Here is a 20,755-nt window from a genome sequence, read left to right as displayed (position 1 = left end):
AAGAGTTACAAGATGAAAGCGAAATCATTTTCACATTTGGTTTTTGGGACTCCCCGATGCCTCGGGACGTTTCTGTCGGAGGGAAACAATAAATAAATAAATCACAGATATCTGACTTTAGTCAAATATCTACGTCAGCATATTAGGGCCATTGTAGGTTAAAAAATAAAATAAATATTAATAAAAAAAACACCTGGGGGGAGGAAAAAACTCAACTTTAAAGATAAAAGTCGTACATTTTAGAGAAAAAAACAATAATGACTATTTTCTGCGATTATAAAATCATAAAGTCACACCTGGAGGATTATTTGATGCTCTGCGTATCCAGCTGGACTACAAACCCCATCTGATTCTTCCTGCTGGACTACAAACCCCATCTGATTCTTCCTGCTGGACTACAAATCCCATCTGATTCTTCCTGCTGGACTACAAATCCCATCTGATTCTTCCTGCTGGACTACAAACCCCATCTGATTCTTCCTGCTGGACTACAAATCCCATCTGATTCTTCCTGCTGGACTACAAATCCCATCTGATTCTTCCTGATGCACAAAAGCCGACACCTCATCCAGATCAGTACGTTGTTTTCTGCTGAATCGGCTAAACTTCACGGCTCTTCACAGTCCGGACGCTCGATGATAATCTGGTGATTCAGAGCTAAAATCGCATTTCCTTCTTGTTAAATCAGATTGCAAAGTATAACTTGATGAGGTCATCACATGGAAAATGTATGACTTTATAATCACAGGTTTTTTTCTCTCTCACAAATGTACGATTTTGATCTAAAAACTGTGATATTTCTCTCAGAATACTGCCCCTCCTTACCCCAGCTCTGTTTTGAATGTTTTGTTCTTTACCTACAATGGCCCCGTGACGCCGGCGTAGAACCGGTAATGTTCGTGTAACGACGCGATGCAGATGACGTCATCGTGACATTCTTTGTGCTGCTGATGAAAAACCACAAACGGGTCCGGTGGCAGTTCAGAAAAAAAAAAAAGAATCGGTCTCTTTTCAACAACGACCTTGAGTCCAGAGACCTTAAGCTCCTCCTCCCGACACGTTTGGTGTTGTGCAGGATTGGCCGGGGCCGGTTAGGCCAGGCTCCTCTGCCGCGGCTTGATCCTCAGATACAGCTGGTGGACAAACAGGGAAACAAGTTTCTCATTAACACACAGAAATACGGAAACCTCTCACGTTGGACTGTTGAGCAACGGGATGATCAGCGCTGCTTTAAAGTGTGATTAAAACACAAGAGATTTAGGGACAGCTGTGTGAAACTGACGGGGTCGACGGTTCAATTCCCTGTGGAGCTCAACTTTACAGCTAAAGTGTTAAAGTCATTTTAGTAACTAGCATTGCTAGTGACCTTTCAATCAGCAGGTAAGCCCCGCCCCCTAAAGCATCCCCTGCTTTCTGGTCTGGTGGACTCTAAATGGACCATAATGTACTAAATGAACATCATGCTGGATTGAAGAAGACTTGAAACTAGAGATTGAGACCATAAACTCATGTTTACAATGTTTACTGAGATAATACATCAAGAGAGAAGTAGGACCATTTTCTCATAGACTTCTATACAACCAGAGAGGAGTCGCCCCCTGGTGGCCAGCAGAGAGAAGTAGGACCATTTTCTCATAGACTTCTATACAACCAGAGAGGAGTCGCCCCCTGGTGGCCAGCAGAGAGAAGTAGGACCATTTTCTCATAGACTTCTATACAACCAGAGAGGAGTCGCCCCCTGGTGGCCAGCAGAGAGAAGTAGGACCATTTTCTCATAGACTTCTATACAACCAGAGAGGAGTCGCCCCCTGGTGGCCAGCAGAGAGAGGTAGGGCCATTTTCTCATAGACTTCTATACAACCAGAGAGGAGTCGCCCCCTGGTGGCCAGCAGAGAGAAGTAGGACCATTTTCTCATAGACTTCTATACAACCAGAGAGGAGTCGCCCCCTGGTGGCCAGCAGAGAGAATGACAGTTTAAGGCACTTCCCGCTTTGGTTTCACTCGCTGTCTGGGTTAAATGGATCTGTCAAATTTGACCGTAATTACAATTTCAGCAGCGTAGAAATTTCTCTGGAAATAGTCTCAGAAGGCTCACTCGTGATTTTGCTATTATTAGGGTGTAAAGCGTTATTTTATCTGAAATTCCTTCGTCATTTAGGAGCTGGAATGACACAATCCAACAATAAGGCCAGGTCATGTAACACTCTTAATATCTAGCTTCTGCCGTTTTAAAGGCCTTAAATCCACATCAGCAGTCGTCCTCTCTATCTAATAGAGATCGGTGTAGCCAGCTCACCCCCAGCAGGTTTCGGGGGATGTAGCCCTCGCGGTCGCCACATCGGGCCCACCACCACTCCGTCTCCACCTGGTCCTCCCGTCTCAGCACCGTCATGCAGTCGCCCTCGATGAAGCCGAGCTCGTCGTCGCTCTGAGGCTCGTAGTCCCACAAGGCGTACACCACGCCGCGGTTCATCACGCCCATCTTCTCCTGGACGCCTGTCGGGACCAAGACAGTGGATCAGACCATCAACCCATGAAACCTGCCTAGTGACCCCGAAACACAAATCAGGGACCCCAGAAACTTCTGTATATACCCCCATTGTTTTCTAGGGACTCCTCGATGACCCCTGAAACCTGAGGACTCACAGGAGCGCCTTAAGGAACCCTGAACCTGCTCAAAACTCCCCTGGGACAACCGAACACCATCAGAGACCACCAGGAGAGATCACCTGGACCTCGTCAATGGTCCCTGGAATAAACGTCCCAAAATCCACTTCTTTTACTCCTTGGACCTACTAAAAGACTCCCAAAATCCATTTAACCAAGATAATCTGCTTGCGTTGCCTTCTCAGAGGTCCCCAAAATTAGATCACACTTTAGATCACATCCCCGCGATACGGAGGCTGTTAAATAAGTGTGAGGCGGTGTGTTGGGTCTCACCATAGAGGAACTGGGAGCACTGGGCGTAGCCGTCCTCCATCTCCTCACATTTATCGGCAGCCGTCTGCATGTCACTGCAGGTGGTGGCGAACACCGCCGCCCCCGACTCCACCAGGAACTTGCAGACCTGAACATTGTTACAGGAGGCGGCGCAGTGGAGGGGAGTCCTGGAGACGAGAGAGGAGAGGAATGTTTGAAGAAACAAAGATTTTAAGCCATTTCTCTTGACTGGAGACGCATCCCAGCCAATCAGAGCAGAGTAGGAGGGGAACACATCTTCTCACAACTACCTCGCTGCAGGAAAAATGCTGACAATATTCAGACCGTGGAAGCGTGATGTTGCCCCGGGGCTCAAACTCACCAGCCGTCGCTGTCGGCGGCGTTGGCGTTGACGCCGAACTGCACCAGAAATTTGACGATCTCCGCGTGGCCGGCACAGACGGCGTTGTGCAGCGCCGTGATGCCCTCGTCGTTCGGCATGCTGGGGTCGTCCACCTGCAGGACGGACGTGTGTTTACAAACTTTTCCTGTGATCTGAGGTCAAGATGCCAGTTTCACCTCAGCTCAACACAGTATATATATATATATATATATATATATATATATATATATATATATATATATATGTATATATATATACTCATTAGATATCCTCATCCAGTAGACCTGCAGGTGTCCCTGGTAGACCTGTGTCCCTGGTAGACCTACAGGTGTCCCTGGTAGACCTACAAGTGTCCCTGGTAGACCTGCAGGTGTCCCTGGTAGACCTACAAGTGTCCCTGGTAGACCTACAAGTTTCCCTGGTAGACCTGCAGGTGTCCCTGGTAGACCTACAGGTGTCACTGGTAGACCTGTGTCCCTGGTAGACCTGCAGGTGTCCCTGGTAGACCTACAAGTGTCCCTGGTAGACCTGCAGGTGTCCCTGGTAGACCTGCAGGTGTCACTGGTAGACCTACAGGTGTCACTGGTAGACCTGTGTCCCTGGTAGACCTGCAGGTGTCACTGGTAGACCTACAGGTGTCACTGGTAGACCTGTGTCCCTGGTAGACCTGCAGGTGTCCCTGGTAGACCTACAAGTGTCCCTGGTAGACCTGCAGGCTGAGACCGGACAGCGGCGTGACTCACGTCGTAGATGACCCTCTGGACGAGATCGTACTCGCCCTCCAGAGACGAGTCCAGCAGCAGGGCCAGAGGGTTGAACTTGACCCGCATGCCGTGGTGGATCCGCTCCGAGTCGGCTTTGCGGAGGATGGACCTCTTCCCCTGAGGGAGGGAGAGGGAGGACGGTTTATTTTAAATCCTTCAGCTTCAGTGTGAAACTAGAAAACCTCAGAGATCCATTGATCCCAACCGTGTCGGATAATGGTGACGGAAAAACTAGCATGTCCATATTTGGGGGGGTCCTTTGAACTTTGACCTCAAGATATCTGAATAAAACAACCCTAAAAAAAGTCCACCACTCACCGGGGGCACTGTGACCTGTCCCGTGACCTCCGGGGGCTGCAGGTTGAGGGCGTCATCTCCCTGATCCCCGTCACCACAGGTGGGGTAAGGTGGGGGCGGGTAGGGCGGGAACTCATCTGCAAAGTAGTCCAGGTGGACCGAGGCGGAGTGACACACCCCCTCCTTCTCCTTGTCCTCCAGAGGGGGGGGCAGGGAGCGGCAGGAGGCGGGGTCCGAGATGGGTGAGCGGGGGGGCAGAGGGGGCGGGGTCAGACTGCCCTCGGGGCTCTCAGCGAGCGGCTGGTCGTCCTCCAGCCGGGGCATCACGTCCGCGCCGCCCGCCCCGTCCTCGTGAGGCTGGACGTAAGTCCCCGCTGGACCCAGCGTCTCCATGGGGATGGTTTCCATAGCAGCCAGCGTGGTTTTCTGATAGAGCAGCTTCTGGATGTTGGGACCCGCCGGGCCCTCGGGCTCCGTGATGGAGCTGCGTTTCTTCAGGGGCCGCGGGGCGTGGTGCAGCCGGCGCCGCAGGGCCTCCAGGTCGGCGTCACTGGGGTTCCTGTGAGGGTTGGACAGGAAGGGGAGGAGCTTGGTGGGGCTGAGCGGTCGCGGCGTGGAGCGCTCCGCCGTCTCTCCTCCGACACCGTCGGCGTTACCCGGGCAACCGCCGTCAGCCTCGCTCCCATCGGACACGCAAGACCCACAGTTGATGACGTCGGAGGCGGCGGACTGCCCTCCGCTTGCTGGGAGCACTGGTTTCCCGTACACTGTGAGGTCAGAGGCAGCGAAAAACACAAAAAAACATCTGTTCAACAGCTGGAACCAGGAGTCAGTTACTCTGTAGCTAACAGCTATTTCCATAAACGATGAATCAGTTTAATCATCATGCTTAATCTCATCTTTAGTCACTATGAGAAAGATATTATAATTTCATAATAAACCAATAAAGGTGTTTAACTAACAAATTGGCCAGTTGAAAGTGACATTTTTTTACGACCTGCAAAAACAATAACCAACAAAAAGAATGAAGTGATAATAATGAATGATGACATCATCATTAACAGCTGTGATGGTGCGTCACCTCTGGGCTGGCTGCGGGGCAGCGTGCCCTGGCCGCCCGGCTGGTAGCCCTTCCCCTGCTGGGTGTACATGGAGTAGATGGACGAAGCCGCCAGCGTCTGAGGCTTCTGCAGCACAGGAGGGGGGGCGCCCTCCGACAGGTCGGGGGTGTACGGACGGACGGCGGCGGCCGGCGGACTCTCCTGCTTGTTGGGCAGAGGGAGGGTGTGGCTGTGGCTTGAGAGGACTCCCAGAGCCCGGAGGTGGCCCCCGACCGGACGCACCTTGCCAGGAAAGGTCCCGGTGCTGTAGGGGGGCTTGGAGAAGGGGGGCGGTTTGGGCTTACTGGGAAGTGGAGGTGGTGCCGCCATCCTGGACAGACCTTTACCAGGAGCCTGAAGGTGAAATACAGAGTGGACAAGGAAATACTTTACTCCGTTAGATTGTGTATAATATACCCAGAAGTACTCAGATCCTTTACTTAAATGAATATAGAAATAAAAATACTCCACTACAAGTCCTGAATACAAAATGTTACTTAAGTTGGAAGTGCATTTAAAAATGCAGAAATATTATCAACAAAATCTACCCGAAGTATCAAAAATAAAAATACTTATTCTTTCGATTTCACTCAATAAGTCAACATAATGATAAGATAATGCAAGCGAGAGTCCATTGATACCTGATTGTCCCTGAGTAAGTTCTCAGTGATGTGATTGGTCCGTGAGGGGACGGGGGGCGGGATGTCGGACCCAGAGAGGGTCTTACCACCTTATAAGGACAAAAGAGGACCGTCACCATCAACACCTCCCACTGTATGACATTTCTAAACACAAGCGGCTCAGTTTTTAAATCTCCCGGACAGGAATCCAATCCTTAAATGGAACGTGACCTTGAACGCACCGACAGTGAGCGCGGACGCTGTAACTTTGTGCTCTAACTGACCCGAGTTGTGGCAGCTGAGGCTGGACATGCGCGGCAGCGTAGAGGCGTGGCTGTAACCTCCACTGGACTCTGAAAACGAGCTGCTCCAGTCAGAGAGTTTGGATGCTTTCGATGTGGCGAAACCTAGAGAGAGCAGAGAGACAGTTCCCAGTCGGTCTTGGACTCTTGGACAAAGTTTGAGTTTAAATTAACCTGAGGTGCCGTACCTGAGGCTGGCTTGGCTGGTCGCGGGGGCGGCTTCAGGGACGAGTCGGGCATAGGCAGGGTGGCGGTGCCGTCCGGGTACGCCGGCTTCACTAGAACCTCCTGGCGGGCCGGCATTGGAGGTCCCTGAGAGCTCGCTGTGGGCGCCGACTGGATGTACGGCCCCACCGCCGCCACTCTGGAGGCCACGGCGTGATGGGGGGCCACTCCATCCGACGCCACCTGGATGGGAACGGAGAGATTTGACAGCCGTTAGTCATAAAGCTACTTTTCTGTCAAATGAAGACTTGAGCTTCGTGTGAACTCACCGGCTGGTTCTCCTTCAGCTGCAGGGCGGCCTTCTTCTTCCAGAGCCGCTGTCGCAGCTCGACCAGCCGCCGGTCCATCGACGCCACCTCCAGGTTCCTCTTGTTCAGGCTGTCTCTCTGCTGCTGCAGCCGGCCGCTCTGGTCCTGGTTCAGCTTGTTCCTCAACTGGAAGGTCAGGGATGGAGCTCAGTGAACGACAGGTAAGAAGTACGCTGAAACAATTCATCAATTAATCGGGAACATCTTTGTCAGAACACTCAACAACAAGAATAGTGTGTAGTTTCATCCCTCGTGCAGCTCAGTGTGGTATTTGTACTGATGTTCTAGATTCTGATGAACCTGACCTGCAGCTCCTTATAGAGGCGCTCCAGCTCAGCTGTGGAGGAGGTGTTGTGGTGATGAGGAAGAGCAGGGGGAGGAAAAGGAGGATCCAGTCTGTTGCTCCTGAGGGCCTCCAGCTGGTCGCTCAGCTCCTCCACCCTGGATGCGGCGACCAGCAGCTCCCTCTGCTTCTGCTGGAACAGACCGGTCATCTGCTCGATCTCCTCCACTGGACCGCGACAAACACAAGTCACGTATGAATGAATACAAACCGTGGCTTTTAGCTTCTCAAATCTCTGTCACACTGACCCAGCTTGCTGTTGCTGAGGCGTTTCTGCTCCACCTGGCCCCTGAGGGCCCGGACCCGTCTCAGTTTAGCCTCCTGGTTGTGTGCGTTCTCCCTGAGCTGCTGCAGTCGCTCCTGTTCTGACGTCTCCTGCTGCTGCTGCCGTTGATCCTGCAGCTTCAGATAGCGCAGCTGCTGCTCCTGCAACACACAGGAAACACATTCAGGCCGTTAATACATCTGTGTGTGCATGCTGAGATGGAGCCGGGACAAAGTCAAGTGACCTAAAGCATCTCCTGCTTCCTGGTCTGTTGGACTCTAAATGGACCTGTCAATCAGCAGGTAAGCCCCGCCCCCTAAAGCATTTGAACCTAGACTTGAAACTAGAGATTGAGACCATAAACTCATGTTTACAATGTTTACTGAGATAATACATCAAGAGAGAAGTAGGACCATTTTCTCATAGACTTCTATACAACCAGAGAGGAGTCGCCCCCTGGTGGCCAGCAGAGAGAAGTAGGACAATTTTCTCATAGACTTCTATACAACCAGAGAGGAGTCGCCCCCTGGTGGCCAGCAGAGAGAAGTAGGACCATTTTCTCATAGACTTCTATACAACCAGAGAGGAGTCGCCCCCTGGTGGCCAGCAGAGAGAAGTAGGACCATTTTCTCATAGACTTCTATACAACCAGAGAGGAGTCGCCCCCTGGTGGCCAGCAGAGAGAAGTAGGACCATTTTCTCATAGACTTCTATACAACCAGAGAGGAGTCGCCCCCTGGTGGCCAGATGAGAGAAGTAGGACCATTTTCTCATAGACTTCTATACAACCAGAGAGGAGTCGCCCCCTGGTGGCCAGCAGAGAGAAGTAGGACCATTTTCTCATAGACTTCTATACAACCAGAGAGGAGTCGCCCCCTGGTGGCCAGCAGAGAGAAGTAGGACCATTTTCTCATAGACTTCTATACAACCAGAGAGGAGTCGCCCCCTGGTGGCCAGCAGAGAGAAGTAGGACCATTTTCTCATAGACTTCTATACAACCAGAGAGGAGTCGCCCCCTGGTGGCCAGATGAGAGAAGTAGGACCATTTTCTCATAGACTTCTATACAACCAGAGAGGAGTCGCCCCCTGGTGGCCAGCAGAGAGAAGTAGGACCATTTTCTCATAGACTTCTATACAACCAGAGAGGAGTCGCCCCCTGGTGGCCAGCAGAGAGAATGCAAATTTAAGGCACTTCAGTTTTGGCTTCACTTTTCAGAACCGGAGGTTACCACCTGGAGGAAGCCTTAAAGTCAGAAAAGTGCTGAAGCTTCCTGAAAGAGACATGAGCTCTGAGCAAACCTCGTTTGAGAAATGTAGAGGGAGCTCTAAAACACCGTTATGTTTGGGCTTGTTTTTTACTGCATAAATGTTTATTTATTATTATTATTATTTAATATTTATTTAGGCTCCTGAGATAAATAACAGGCTAATAGTCAACGTTTATGCAGCATGCATAACAATTTCTGACAATTTGTGTAAAGAGTGTAGTAGCCACATTGGATGGGTTTTGTGTGTTTGTAGCTATGAACCATATTGAGTTGTGATAGCAGCATTACTAGTGTTAGTAATAGCAGCAGCATCAGTATAGCCATGGAGAGTTTCGTACCTTGGAGGCCAGCAGCTGCTGCTGGACATTAATCTGCTGCTGCTGTCGGGTTGCCAGATCCTGCAGGTCACTCAGTGTCACGTCCAGGCGAGGAGCTGAGACCTGCAACACACACACACACACACACACACACACACACACACACACACACACACACACACACACAGTCAGATTCCACCTTCAAATAGACATGAATGCCGGAGTCTCTAGTCTGCAGTGAGAATATGACATTGTTTGTTAGCTAATTGTTAAGCTAATCGTTATATCCATCCAACAAACCGCTGGATTAAGTTTCTCTTTCAAAAAGGAGCTAACAGTTCACCCTGCTTCCAGTCGTTGTGCCAAGCTAGGTACGGAAAATGTCTCACCCCGTTTTCCAGACATCTCTCCACGGAAGCTTTCAGCTGGTTCCTCTTCATCATCTGATCCGAAGCTCTGGATCCACCTGGACAAGAAAGCACAAGTTAGTGTTGATGCTGATTGGACACCATGCCAGCGGCGAGGGTCAATGACCCCCCCCCCCCCCCCCCCTCAAGGATCAAGAGTGATCCTCTGACTTTTAATCTAGCACCACCAACAGGTGAAAAATAATAGTAATAATAATATTTGATTTGCCGAATGCTTTGGTATATCACCAAATACCAGAACTAAACTTCATACATTACGCTGATGACACACAGTTATACAGACAAACCCAAAACTTCTTGCAACACAACAAGAACAAATCAAAATGTTTATCATTGGTGCTTAAAATCATCATCATCAGATTTCATATTCAGCCTCCTTTTTGGAAAAGTATCACACAGGTCAGAAATCTGGAAATCTATGCTTCATTTATTTTTCCAGAGCACCAAATGTAGATTAATCCGCCGCTGAAATGAGTCCCCAACAATATTTCCTCCTGTTTGTGTGATAAGAAGGACAGCTGTTTACTAGACATTTGTACTCTTATAGATTTAATTAGAAACCAAAGGGCTCGGAGCTGAGAGCCACGGACAGGAAGTCACAAAACATCGAGGGACGGACGCCACATGTTGTTGGTTTGAGGCCGTATGTGAGATTTGTTGAATATTAAAAAAATCTGAAATACCAACAGCCTTACCCTCTGAGGTATATTTTTCCCTGCAGTGGTTTAACAGTGTGTTTTGGAGGTCAGGTCTTTGTGACCATTCGGGATAAAAAAATTAAAAAAAGACCTCAGGATGGGATTTCCTTGTTTTCAGAATGAAAAAAAAAAACCCTCAACAAATCACAATCCATCCGGAAGAAAACAGAGTCCAGCAGCTGCACACTGGACTCCCATGAGGCATAAGCTGATTACAGTTTGTCATTTACTAGTAACACACTGAAGCCTCCTCCGTCACTGTACAGACAACAATCCTCTCGCTGATCTGCCCCCAACAGCACCTCCACATGCACAACAACAACCGCCGGATGGTGTTAACACTCGGACGGTAAAAGTGCTCCAAGTTTCTAAAAAGTACAGTCTTTCTGGAGGGAGATTTCCACATCTGCACATTCGGCTGTTTGTAGAAGTTTGTCATATTCCCTTTTCCATGATGACTCCACGCCTGGCGAGCACTTTTCAAACTCATTAAGATTAGTTTGCAGTTTCCCAGCACCAGACTTTTGCAGCCGACTGTGAGCAAAGTGGTTTCTAGCAAATCTCCACGGATGTGCAGTGATGGAATCACATTTAAAAGGCTGTTATTAAGTTGTGGCTTTAATCCACTTTCCTTTCTTTGGAGCTGCAACATCACATTCCGTTACATTTGCAGCTGACAGAATAAACCTGCTGAACGTAAGATTAGATAAGCCGAGGAAATTCAGGATTTGCAAATCTATAATTAGAAATATGTTTAAAAAATAAACTCAAAAGTGGACACATGGACACATATACAGCAATCACAGCCAATCCAACTGGATTCTGTGAGCCAAAACATCTCTCCAAAGCCAGAGATCAAACTACACATAACCGAGTCCGAGTTGGACCTCGGCCAATCACCACGGGTCGTTTATCACAACGCACCTGCTCCACCTGACAGCGTTCCCAACAATTCAGTTGAAGAGATCAACCTTCTATTTCTACATGTGAAGTTTAAAGAACAGCTCCCTCCAGCCCCGGATCTCCGACCGACCAGAGGGGGGGGTGGGGTCACAAGAATGCGATCCCTCACTGGCTTCCCACACAAGAAACACAGGACATCCGGCTGCTCGGTGGAGTGGCGGGCGTTTATTTACCCGACTCGCGTCCCGGAGCTCTTTGGTGACGAAGGAGGTAACGAACCTCCCCCCTCTGCTGCCCCCATCGCTGCAACACCTCCGACATCCGCTCGCCTTCTTCAACGACATGTTCTGATTGGTTAAGAAAACACAAGATAAGACTGTTTATTTTGGGTAAATCAGATGAGAAAATAACTTGGATAATAACTTGTGATGTTAAGTCTTAAAATATATGGATGGTACATGAATTGAGTGGCCTTTAGCTCTCCCCATTTAGAGCTGGATGTTGGTTTTTAAACTCACCTGAGCCTCTCCACATCTCAGCCAGGTAGCAGTCGGCCTCGCCGGGCTCCTTGCAGAGCTCCACCACATCTCGGCACAGCGTCTCCGGCGTGATGGGAACTTCGCTAAAGTGCTGGTCGTTGTTGCTGAGGTACACGGTGAGGAACATCTACAAGCACAGAGCAGACACACCCAGAAAACATGAGGGTTGTATTCATTTTCCCCAACAGATAATGAATGAATGAAGGTCTGTTGGAGCGTCATGGTCATTTGAGGACAAGTAACAGTAACAACATCGAGTGATTCCATAGCCTGTAAGACGAGGACTCATGCACCGTGACGTCTCCCGTTAGCCCCGAGTTCTTGAGCATCTTGTTTTGCCCTGAACTACCACTGAACGCTGAATCAATCTTTAGGCAACCTAAATGTTACAATAAAAGTGAATGAAATGAAAACACACTGTAAAATGTCTAAGACAAGAACACAGACAACTCTCAGACCGGATAACGCAGTGGTAGCGACCTGTCAATCAGCAGGTAAGCCCCGCCCCCTAAAGCATCCCCTGCTTCCTGGTCTGGTGGACTCTAAATGGACCATAATGTACTAAATGAACATCATGCTGGATTGAAGAAGACTTGAAACTAGAGATTGAGACCATAAACTCATGTTTACAATGTTTACTGAGATAATACATCAAGAGAGAAGTAGGACCATTTTCTCATAGACTTCTATACAACCAGAGAGGAGTCGCCCCCTGGTGGCCAGCAGAGAGAAGTAGGACCATTTTCTCATAGACTTCTATACAACCAGAGAGGAGTCGCCCCCTGGTGGCCAGCAGAGAGAAGTAGGACCATTTTCTCATAGACTTCTATACAACCAGAGAGGAGTCGCCCCCTGAATTTTTGAGGCACTTCCACGTTGGCTTCACTTTTCAGGCCCAGAAGTTTCAGCCTGGTTGTTTACATATTTTCAAAACAGGTAGGAAACAAACAAAGAAACTTGTGACGCCTCTAAGAGCTGGTGGAAACGTCCCTGCCTCACAGATTGTGCTGATAGTTAAACCAGCATGTGATGCGACGCACTCAGCCTGCTTTCTTCACCTTAACGGCAGCTTCTTGTGCTATTTAAGACTATAATAGATATTTGTGGACATAACTCCCATGATTCACTGGGGCCATCTGTTACTCCAGCAGGGTATCTGCTGTCAGGCCCGGAGCCAAATCGCCTCCAACAGCGCTGCCAACCTGGATGGAGGCAGCGTTCTCCAGCTTTTATTATTTTCCTGGGAGTTGCCGAGCGATGATGACTTGCTCAAAGGGCTCTTCGGAGGGATGATGATGTACATGTTCTCTGTGGAGCCGGAGGATTTAAACCTTCAACCTGAGAGAGCAGATGAAGGTTTTCACCCACGTCTCCAGCTTCACCTCTTCTACCTGGTCTGAGATGAAAAATGAGAAACTTTCTTTGACCTTTTTTAAAACGACTGCAGCGTCATTTACATGCAGATGTGGTTCAACTAGAGTACAAGACATTATCAGGTACTCCTGACGCATGGGGGTAATGGATGCTAGAACAAGGTGAACGGGCTTTATCGCAGGAAACGGATCGAACCAAACGCTGCGGTTTCACGTGTCTGTTGTCCTTCCAGCTTCTAAAGATGTGAAAGTGACGCCGTGCATTTAGTTGACATTCAGCTCCGTCTGTCCTCAATCTGTCTTACCATCTACAAGCCTCCTTTCACCACAACGAGGACACAGTGTCTGAAGTGAAAAGCTTGAGCAGAATAAGTAAATCAAAGAGCAACTTAAACCCCAAGATCCATATTTTCACATGCACTCAAAGTGCGTTACACGGCCTTTTATCCGCAACATCGTTAGTGTAAAAGCTACATAAAAAACAGATATAAAGCTCCAAACCCTTTACATCACAGAGACGTAAGCCCTGCAGTAAAGTACCGGACACATTGAAATGTTGACCTTTTCTGACTTTGAGGCAGCAGATGAAGTGAGAACTTGGCAGAGGGGAGCTGGGATCCGGTCCACACAGTCGCTGTCAAAGAGCTTAAACGGTGAGCTGATTGTGGCTAAAATGCGAAATGTTGGGCTTTTTAAATCCTTTCTACTCCTGGAGAGGTTCTTTAAAAGGGAATATTCACTTTGTTGGCTCCATCACATTCAAACTAAAAATGTTTCTCTAACAATGTTGCAGTCAACAGAAAGTCTCAGGTGGCAAGAAATGGTTTAAGTCGCTGCTTCATTAAAATCGATAAACTCTTCGGACTCAGCGACAGAGATGAATTAGTCGTCCTGCTGTCCTAAATGCAGCTCGGAGGAAAAAACTGGAGCAAACGCTATCTTTCTTCGGGTTCAAGCAGATGAAGTGGGTCACTGCCGTCAGTCACCGAACCCAGGTCGACTAGGCAACGCCGCAGCCAATCAGAGCGTGGGTGAGGAGGCTCTGTCTGTCTGTCTGTCCCTCTGGAAGACAACGGGGAGGGGGAGTGAGACCTCCTGTCGTCGGTGAGGTTGGTTTCAGAATCAAACGAGGGACAGAATGATGTCAATGACCTAACATCTTTCCTCCAGATGTTTCCAGATGAGATGACTCGGTCCACACCTGTATCAGTATCTCAAAACGTCCTGAGTGATCATGTTTGAGTTTCCTCATCTCTGATTGAAACTGAAACAGCTGGAGTCGCTGTAGTGACCGTCTTTGGAAGTCGTTGGAGGGTTTTTTTTCGTGAATTCATTCAGAAAGCCGACAAATCTGAATATGTAAATATCATGCTGAATGTCTGATCTGAGAACAGAAAACAGGAACAGTTATGCTACATGCTAACGTGCTAATTGGATGCACAACGTTAATGCCATGGACCATGAGTTGGATCAGGTGAGGTAGTGCTGGGCTACAACAAAAACCTGGACGTAGTCATCGTGACCCACTGGTTTGTGGTTTTGAAGCTTTTGGGTTCGGCATTTTGGCCATCACCATCTTGGAATTTTAGTGAAAGGAAGCGACCATATTTGGGCTGCGGAGGAGCGACGGGTGGATCTGATGAACACAAAGCGGCAGAGCGGCACCCTTATTGGATCTGGATCCATCTGGTTCTGGTGTGAAAAACTGTCTTAACAGACTTTTAGGCAGAAATCTCGAGCAGACCAGACTCTGGGGTTCCATCTGCATTTGGTGTTGGTAGTAGTATAAGCAGTAGTAGTAGTATTTAACAGTAGAAGTAGTATAAGCAGTAGTAGTAGTATTAAGAGTAGTAGTCCATGGTGGCAGGCACATCCATGTTTAGAGTTTTGTGTTCAGTCAACAGGTGCTTCTGAAAACTCTCAATGGGAAGCTGTGGTGGCCCAGTACACCTGTCTGTCTGTCTGCCTGTCTGTCTGTCAACAGGCCGAGGCCTCATTAAACTCCAGCTCTTAATCCAGCCAGGAATTAGCACAGCATCACGCAGCCTAATACCCAACAGCCCTCTGCTGCTGCGAGGGAGGAAATTAATGAGCCGTGTTCTGTCTGAAACACGTCAGCGGCCTCTTAGAAAAACACGACAACAAGGATTCACCAACTCGCCTGGAAGTCCATGTTTTCTTCTTTATGGGATTTTGGTTAGTTGCCTTAAATGAAGTCTGGACAAAACAACCTTAATGGATTTTTAAATTTGATTGATTTATTTTGACGTTTATTGAGCATTAAATATTATTTCATATCACCGTCACTTTGCCCCACAACTTCTGTCTCCATATACTCATATAATAAAATAGATTGTATTCTTATTTAAGTTTTTATATATATACACCTTATTATTTCTTTCTTCCACTTGTTTTATCGGTACTTTTCAGAAAAAGACTAATTGCCTCGTTAGTATGAAGGATTCCTGGTGCGTCAGGTTCTACTTCTGCTCGGGGAAAACGTGGCGGCAGCTGGCACGCTGCAGAGTCACGACCCAAATGTTTTGTAGGCGGCGAGGAGCTGCTGGAGCCATATGGCCGACAGCGTCACGTGACGCACCGATATTGGATTAACGACACGCACACACACGCACACACACACCCCCAAAACCATGCCTGCTGTTGAGGACAATACCACTGTCAACAACATCAACAGAGCACGCATGTTGAGCTCTGGAACTGTGTTCTGATTGGCTGCCTCGTTTAAATTGGGGGGGGGGGGGGGATCATCCACATATCTCATCCGGGGTCACTGACCAGCCCGTTGTCTGGCTGGTCACTCTGGGTTGTGGACAAACTCTCCCAGAGGTTCACTGAGAGTTCACCGATATAATCAATTAACCAACTGACCGACGGCCTCGTCTAACGAGATGCCCCTAAACCTGTCGGGCAAAGCCCCGTCTTCATGAGCGCTTTACGCCGACGTGTTGCTGCAAACATGCTGAAACGGATTAAAGCTGCTGTGTGTCAGCGGGACGGGATGACCCTGGAAACCAGCCCGTCATTCCGCCTCGGTTATCCGATGTTACAAACACAACACGTAAACGACACCTGTATTTCCCCGTAGGTTAATGAATTGGTGTAGTAGCGACATGTCAGTCACAAGGTAGGTCGCCTTAAAGCATAATGTACCAAATCAGAGGTTTTCAGGCCAAGGACCCCCTAGGACCCGGTAGAGGGACCCCCCTATTACATATCGTATAAAAATGGGTTGTTTATTAAACCAGGGCCAATAATAACATGTAGTGCAGCATATAGGGCCATGTATAAAGGTACTCTTTAATGACATATGTATACAATGCTAAGCCAAAACATATTGTAATTCTATATTGGCATTTCTACATCATTAAAGAATAGCAAATTAAATATATGCGTTGTATTTGCAACGTGGAAACAGGCTGATATGTCAACATGTGTGCCAACCTCAACAAGCATATATACAAGGAAAGTTCTGCTCCGTGCTTCCTGCTGTGTCTCTACAGTACTTCAGCCTCACGAGCACCACCAGCACAAATATCTCATCCTGTCGTCACATTCGAGACATAAATGTCAGCATCGGGCTGACACTGTGAATGAACGCCAAGGTTACAACTTCCCCGCCGTAGTTCCTCATCGCATGAGGAATACTGACATAATTCTGCTCCAATATGACCTTGAACAGTGTGTGTGTGTGTGTGTGTGTGTGTGTGTGGTTGCGTTTCTGGTCACTGTGGCAACAGTAACCAAGCAGCAAGGCGAGCTTCACTGAGTCCCTGCCTGCAAGATGATGAGGACGGTGGTGTAATGATCAGGGTGTGCTGCGTTTTTAAAAAGGAAGCGTGTATGAAACATTCAGGCAGTCGCCCACGAACAGAACCAAAAGATCCGCACCAAATTCACCTTCGTTTACAGACAAATTTGAGGTGGGAAAACCCCAAAAATCCATTCTTTTAAATCTATTGTCAGAGCTTCCCCACAGCACTCTGACTGTCAGTCATTATGTGGATGTTACACGCTGCTGTCTGAATAACAATAAGGTATCTGGTGAGAGAAGTTCAGCTCACTACTTCCTCCACCGGACCTTCCTCCCGCATCATGTTCCTCATTCGTCCTCACGCCTGGGCTAAGATGAGCGATGACGCACGCCGCTGGAAACCACACGTTCAAATAGCAACTTGAATTTACATGCTTGAGATTTTCACAGGCCTCATTAATGCCAATCAAATGAAACCTGAAAATGCTGACTGGGGCCGCCGGGGGAAGCTTTATCTTTCCCACGGTGGAACACCTGAAATGATGAGCGGTTTGAGCTAAAGGGTGCAGGAAGTGAGCAGATACCATGGCAACGGAGCAAAAGCTAGCAGCACGGCGAAAAAATCCTCTTTTCTATAGTAGATGTTCCCGATAAGCAACTTTGTTGTTTCCTTTCACATGCAGTGTTGTAGCGCAAAGATACTTCTTAATATAATTTCTGACAAAACCTGGAGCCGGACCTTCATCTTCTGAAGTTCATGGAGGTCTGGGCATAGTGTTTGTAAAGAGGAGGGGTGCACCGATCCGATATTAAGATCGGATATCGGCCCCGATATTGACAAAATAGCTGGATGGGGGATCGGAAAACTTAACAGAACCAAGTTTTTCTTTCCTCCATCGCAGCACATCCTCGTCATTCATCAGCAGCAAGTGTGTCGCATTATATTATATTTGATTCTGTCTTAGTTAGGAAAGTCTGGTGCCTTTAGTCTTTTCCACATGGTGGAAGGAAGGTATACAGTTTATTATTAATTCAACAATGTATCGGATCGTATCGGGTATCGACCGATACACGAAGCCCAGGCATCGGTATCGGGACTGAAAAAGTTGGACTGGTGCATCCCAAGTAAAGACATCGATTATCTATTTATTAAAACATCTTTTTTAACTTTGAAGAAAGCCGAATACATAATCGTCAGATCGGACTTTGATTGAAGACGTTTTACTTGTCGATGGAAGTCTGCTTCCCCCCTCCGAGCGCTCACCGTTTCCCTGCGCTCTGCCCTCCGTGACGGGAGTCGGGGCTTAAAGGATAAGTCTGGGGATATTCTATATTATTTGTCTTCTCAGCTAATCTCACGTTCACGCTCAAAGCCAACACTGAATGTCTCTTAACAGGTATTGTGTTGGTATCAAAGGCTGATGAATCGTCTTCCTTTGTGCGTTGGCGCTCCACGGTTGTCCAGAAACTATTTTGAATCACATGAGTGAGCCTCACTGCTGGCTGACATGTTCCTTCATCACCATGGAAACACACACACACACACTGTAGTTTATTTTGACTGATTCCTACATCCACCGTCCCGCTGCCCCAAATGCTCACTAGAGCACCAAACGTGGATTAATCCAGCCAGTTATTTTAGAAATGATAATAACAATAATAATTTGTAATAAATAAACCAATGGGCTTGGAGCTGAGAGCCACAGACAGGAAGTTAGAGCGTATTTAGAGACAAAGTAACATGTTTTTGGTCTGTTCTGGTCAGCTGCTGCAGAGGTGGAAGTTGGGTGAAAGTAATGGTACGGAGAAATAAAACAAAAACAGGGAAACTGACTTAAACGCAACATTCGATGCTTTGAGTGTCGTTTGCTTGGAAAGTTTCACTAAGCAGAACAAATAAGTTGTTTCTGGTAGGCACGATTAACTTAAAGCCTCAAGAATTAGCCAATTTGTCCAGTTTTTTTTTTGACAATTATCCTTCAGATTCTTTGTCATCCTTGGAAACATCCAGGACGCCACTGAACCACCAGGACATAAAAAAACCCAAAATGTCAAAGTGTTCAGAAGCAGTAAAAACGGATGATTCAGCAGCACTGCGGTGTAGATGAAAAGGTCACCCCCCCCCCAGATCCAGTAAGGGTGCCGCTCTACCGCTCATGTTCGTCAGATCCACCCACCAAATATGGTCACTTCCCTCCACTGGTTGCAAGAAATCCAAGATGGCAACGGCCAAAATGCCGAACTCGATGCTACACAACCGTAGTCCACAAACCAACTGGTGACGTCACCATGACAACGTCCACTTCCTATACGCAGTCTGTGGGTTTTACTGAAAAACTCCATAAAATATGTCGACTGAACCACACAGCACCAGATACAAGTTAAGCATTACTGAGGTCACAGGTCAAAGTCAGCCGTGCCTCATTGGTTGTTACAATTCTTGGATTTCTCAGTTAGTCTTATAGTTCATTTTATTTGAGCCTTGTACTTTTATTTGTCCTAAAAGTTGTCCAGTCTGAAACGTCCTTGAATCAGCCTCTAAAATAATCATCATGTGTTTAATTTTAAGTGTATTTTAAGAGTGTAAATTCTTCTCACGAATCCCACAAAGACTGATTCATATATTCTATATTCTATATATTAAATCACTGGGCAGGACTTCAGTGCTGGTGAGCTCAACAATTTGACAGCAGAATTTTGTCACATTGATTGATCATTGATCACATGATTATATATATTTATATATATTTAAAGACAAAGTGAATGATTACAGAAAAGGTATCCAAAACCGAAGCTTTCACTTACAAGTTCAGCTCAGTCTGGGATTGAACCCATAAGCAGGTACAGGTACACAAAGGTACCTGTACCTGCTTTCATGAACACATCATTAACATGTGGTGAAGGGTTTTCAAATTAAGGGATTCACTTTTTAATAATAATAATAAATAAGAAACAGTTTCTGTAGAGAGAAACAATTGTTTTACACTCACCGGCATCATGTTGGCAGTTTCCCGTTCTGTCGCATCCAGACTGCAGCTGAAACCATTAAAGCATCCTCCTCCTCCTCCTCCTCTTCCTCCTCCGCGGTCTGTGCGTCTCCTCCGTCCGCTTCATTCACATCGCATACACCTTTATTCTCGTCTACGTCCCAGCCGCTCCCCGAACCTGTTGCGGTGCTGAACCAGAGCGGGCCCGTCTATCCGGTCGGGTTCGACCCCGCTGCGGGGAGAAGATGCTGTGCGTGAAGCTGCGGGAATCACCGTCTCGGAATAAGCGTGCGCTGGGTTTTGATGACGGGAGCGGGAGGTGGTGGGGAACAAAGCGCGGCGGGCGGAGCTGGGGCAGCTCTCCTGCTGGGAGGTGATCCTGCTCAGCATCCAGGATCCGTCTGGCTGTGAGCGTGTTTGGATCACGAACCGTTCAATCCAAGCAGACCGGCGACCGGCCGGGATCAGCGCTGCGAGGATAACAACACTTCCGGGACGCGTTTTCAAAACAAAAGCATCACTTGTAGGTCTACAGGTAAGTCTGGTCTCGTGAAACAATAATAGATATGATAATAAAAGCAGTAAGCACACACAATTAAATAAATAGAAAAATACTATATAAATATATATATATATATACTAGGGCTGTCAAAAGATTGATTTTTTTAATTAATCGCATTTTGTCCATAGTTAACTCGCGATTAATCGCAAATTAATCGCATTTTTTGGCACATTTTTTTTTCTTCTTCTAAATGTACCTTAATGTATTTTTTTCATATTCTTAATACTTTTAACAACATAAGGGCAAATATACTCGATTTATGAAAATGTTTATTTAACACTTCAAATATCCCCTTACCAAAACATGGGATCAAAACAGGGTTATAAGAATATATCACAAACAATTAAAGTGAACATGTCAC

The 20,755-nt window shown here is 47.4% G+C and overlaps 1 protein-coding gene across 2 annotated transcripts; it reads right to left on the bottom strand.

Annotated features, from left to right (window-relative positions):
- Positions 1–216: 216 nt before the first annotated feature.
- On the bottom strand, positions 217–20,273 carry LOC311011343 (apoptosis-stimulating of p53 protein 2-like). Of its 2 annotated transcripts, XM_084006247.1 has the most exons (18): positions 19,836–20,263; positions 11,680–11,827; positions 11,395–11,508; positions 9,522–9,598; positions 9,154–9,255; positions 7,531–7,708; positions 7,245–7,450; positions 6,901–7,065; positions 6,595–6,814; positions 6,389–6,511; positions 6,126–6,214; positions 5,466–5,838; positions 4,406–5,151; positions 4,067–4,204; positions 3,303–3,436; positions 2,942–3,108; positions 2,298–2,497; positions 217–1,133 (listed from the first exon to the last, which is right to left on the bottom strand). In XM_084006247.1, exons 1-18 carry the CDS (start codon positions 19,842–19,844, stop codon positions 1,092–1,094), a joined length of 3,231 nt encoding a protein of 1,076 aa, XP_083862373.1. In that variant the 5' UTR covers positions 19,845–20,263; the 3' UTR covers positions 217–1,091. The 2 variants fall into 2 exon arrangements, with proteins under 2 accessions (XP_083862373.1, XP_083862374.1); XM_084006248.1 differs by lacking the exons at positions 217–1,133; positions 2,298–2,497; positions 2,942–3,108; positions 3,303–3,436 and adding an exon at positions 3,857–3,973 and having other exon boundaries at positions 4,012–4,204; positions 19,836–20,273.
- Positions 20,274–20,755: the final 482 nt, after the last annotated feature.

Source organism: Eutrigla gurnardus, assembly GCF_963514095.1.
Source record: "Eutrigla gurnardus genome assembly, chromosome: 3".
Taxonomy (NCBI): domain Eukaryota; kingdom Metazoa; phylum Chordata; class Actinopteri; order Perciformes; family Triglidae; genus Eutrigla; species Eutrigla gurnardus.
This window is presented reverse-complemented; position numbering and strand designations above follow the sequence as displayed.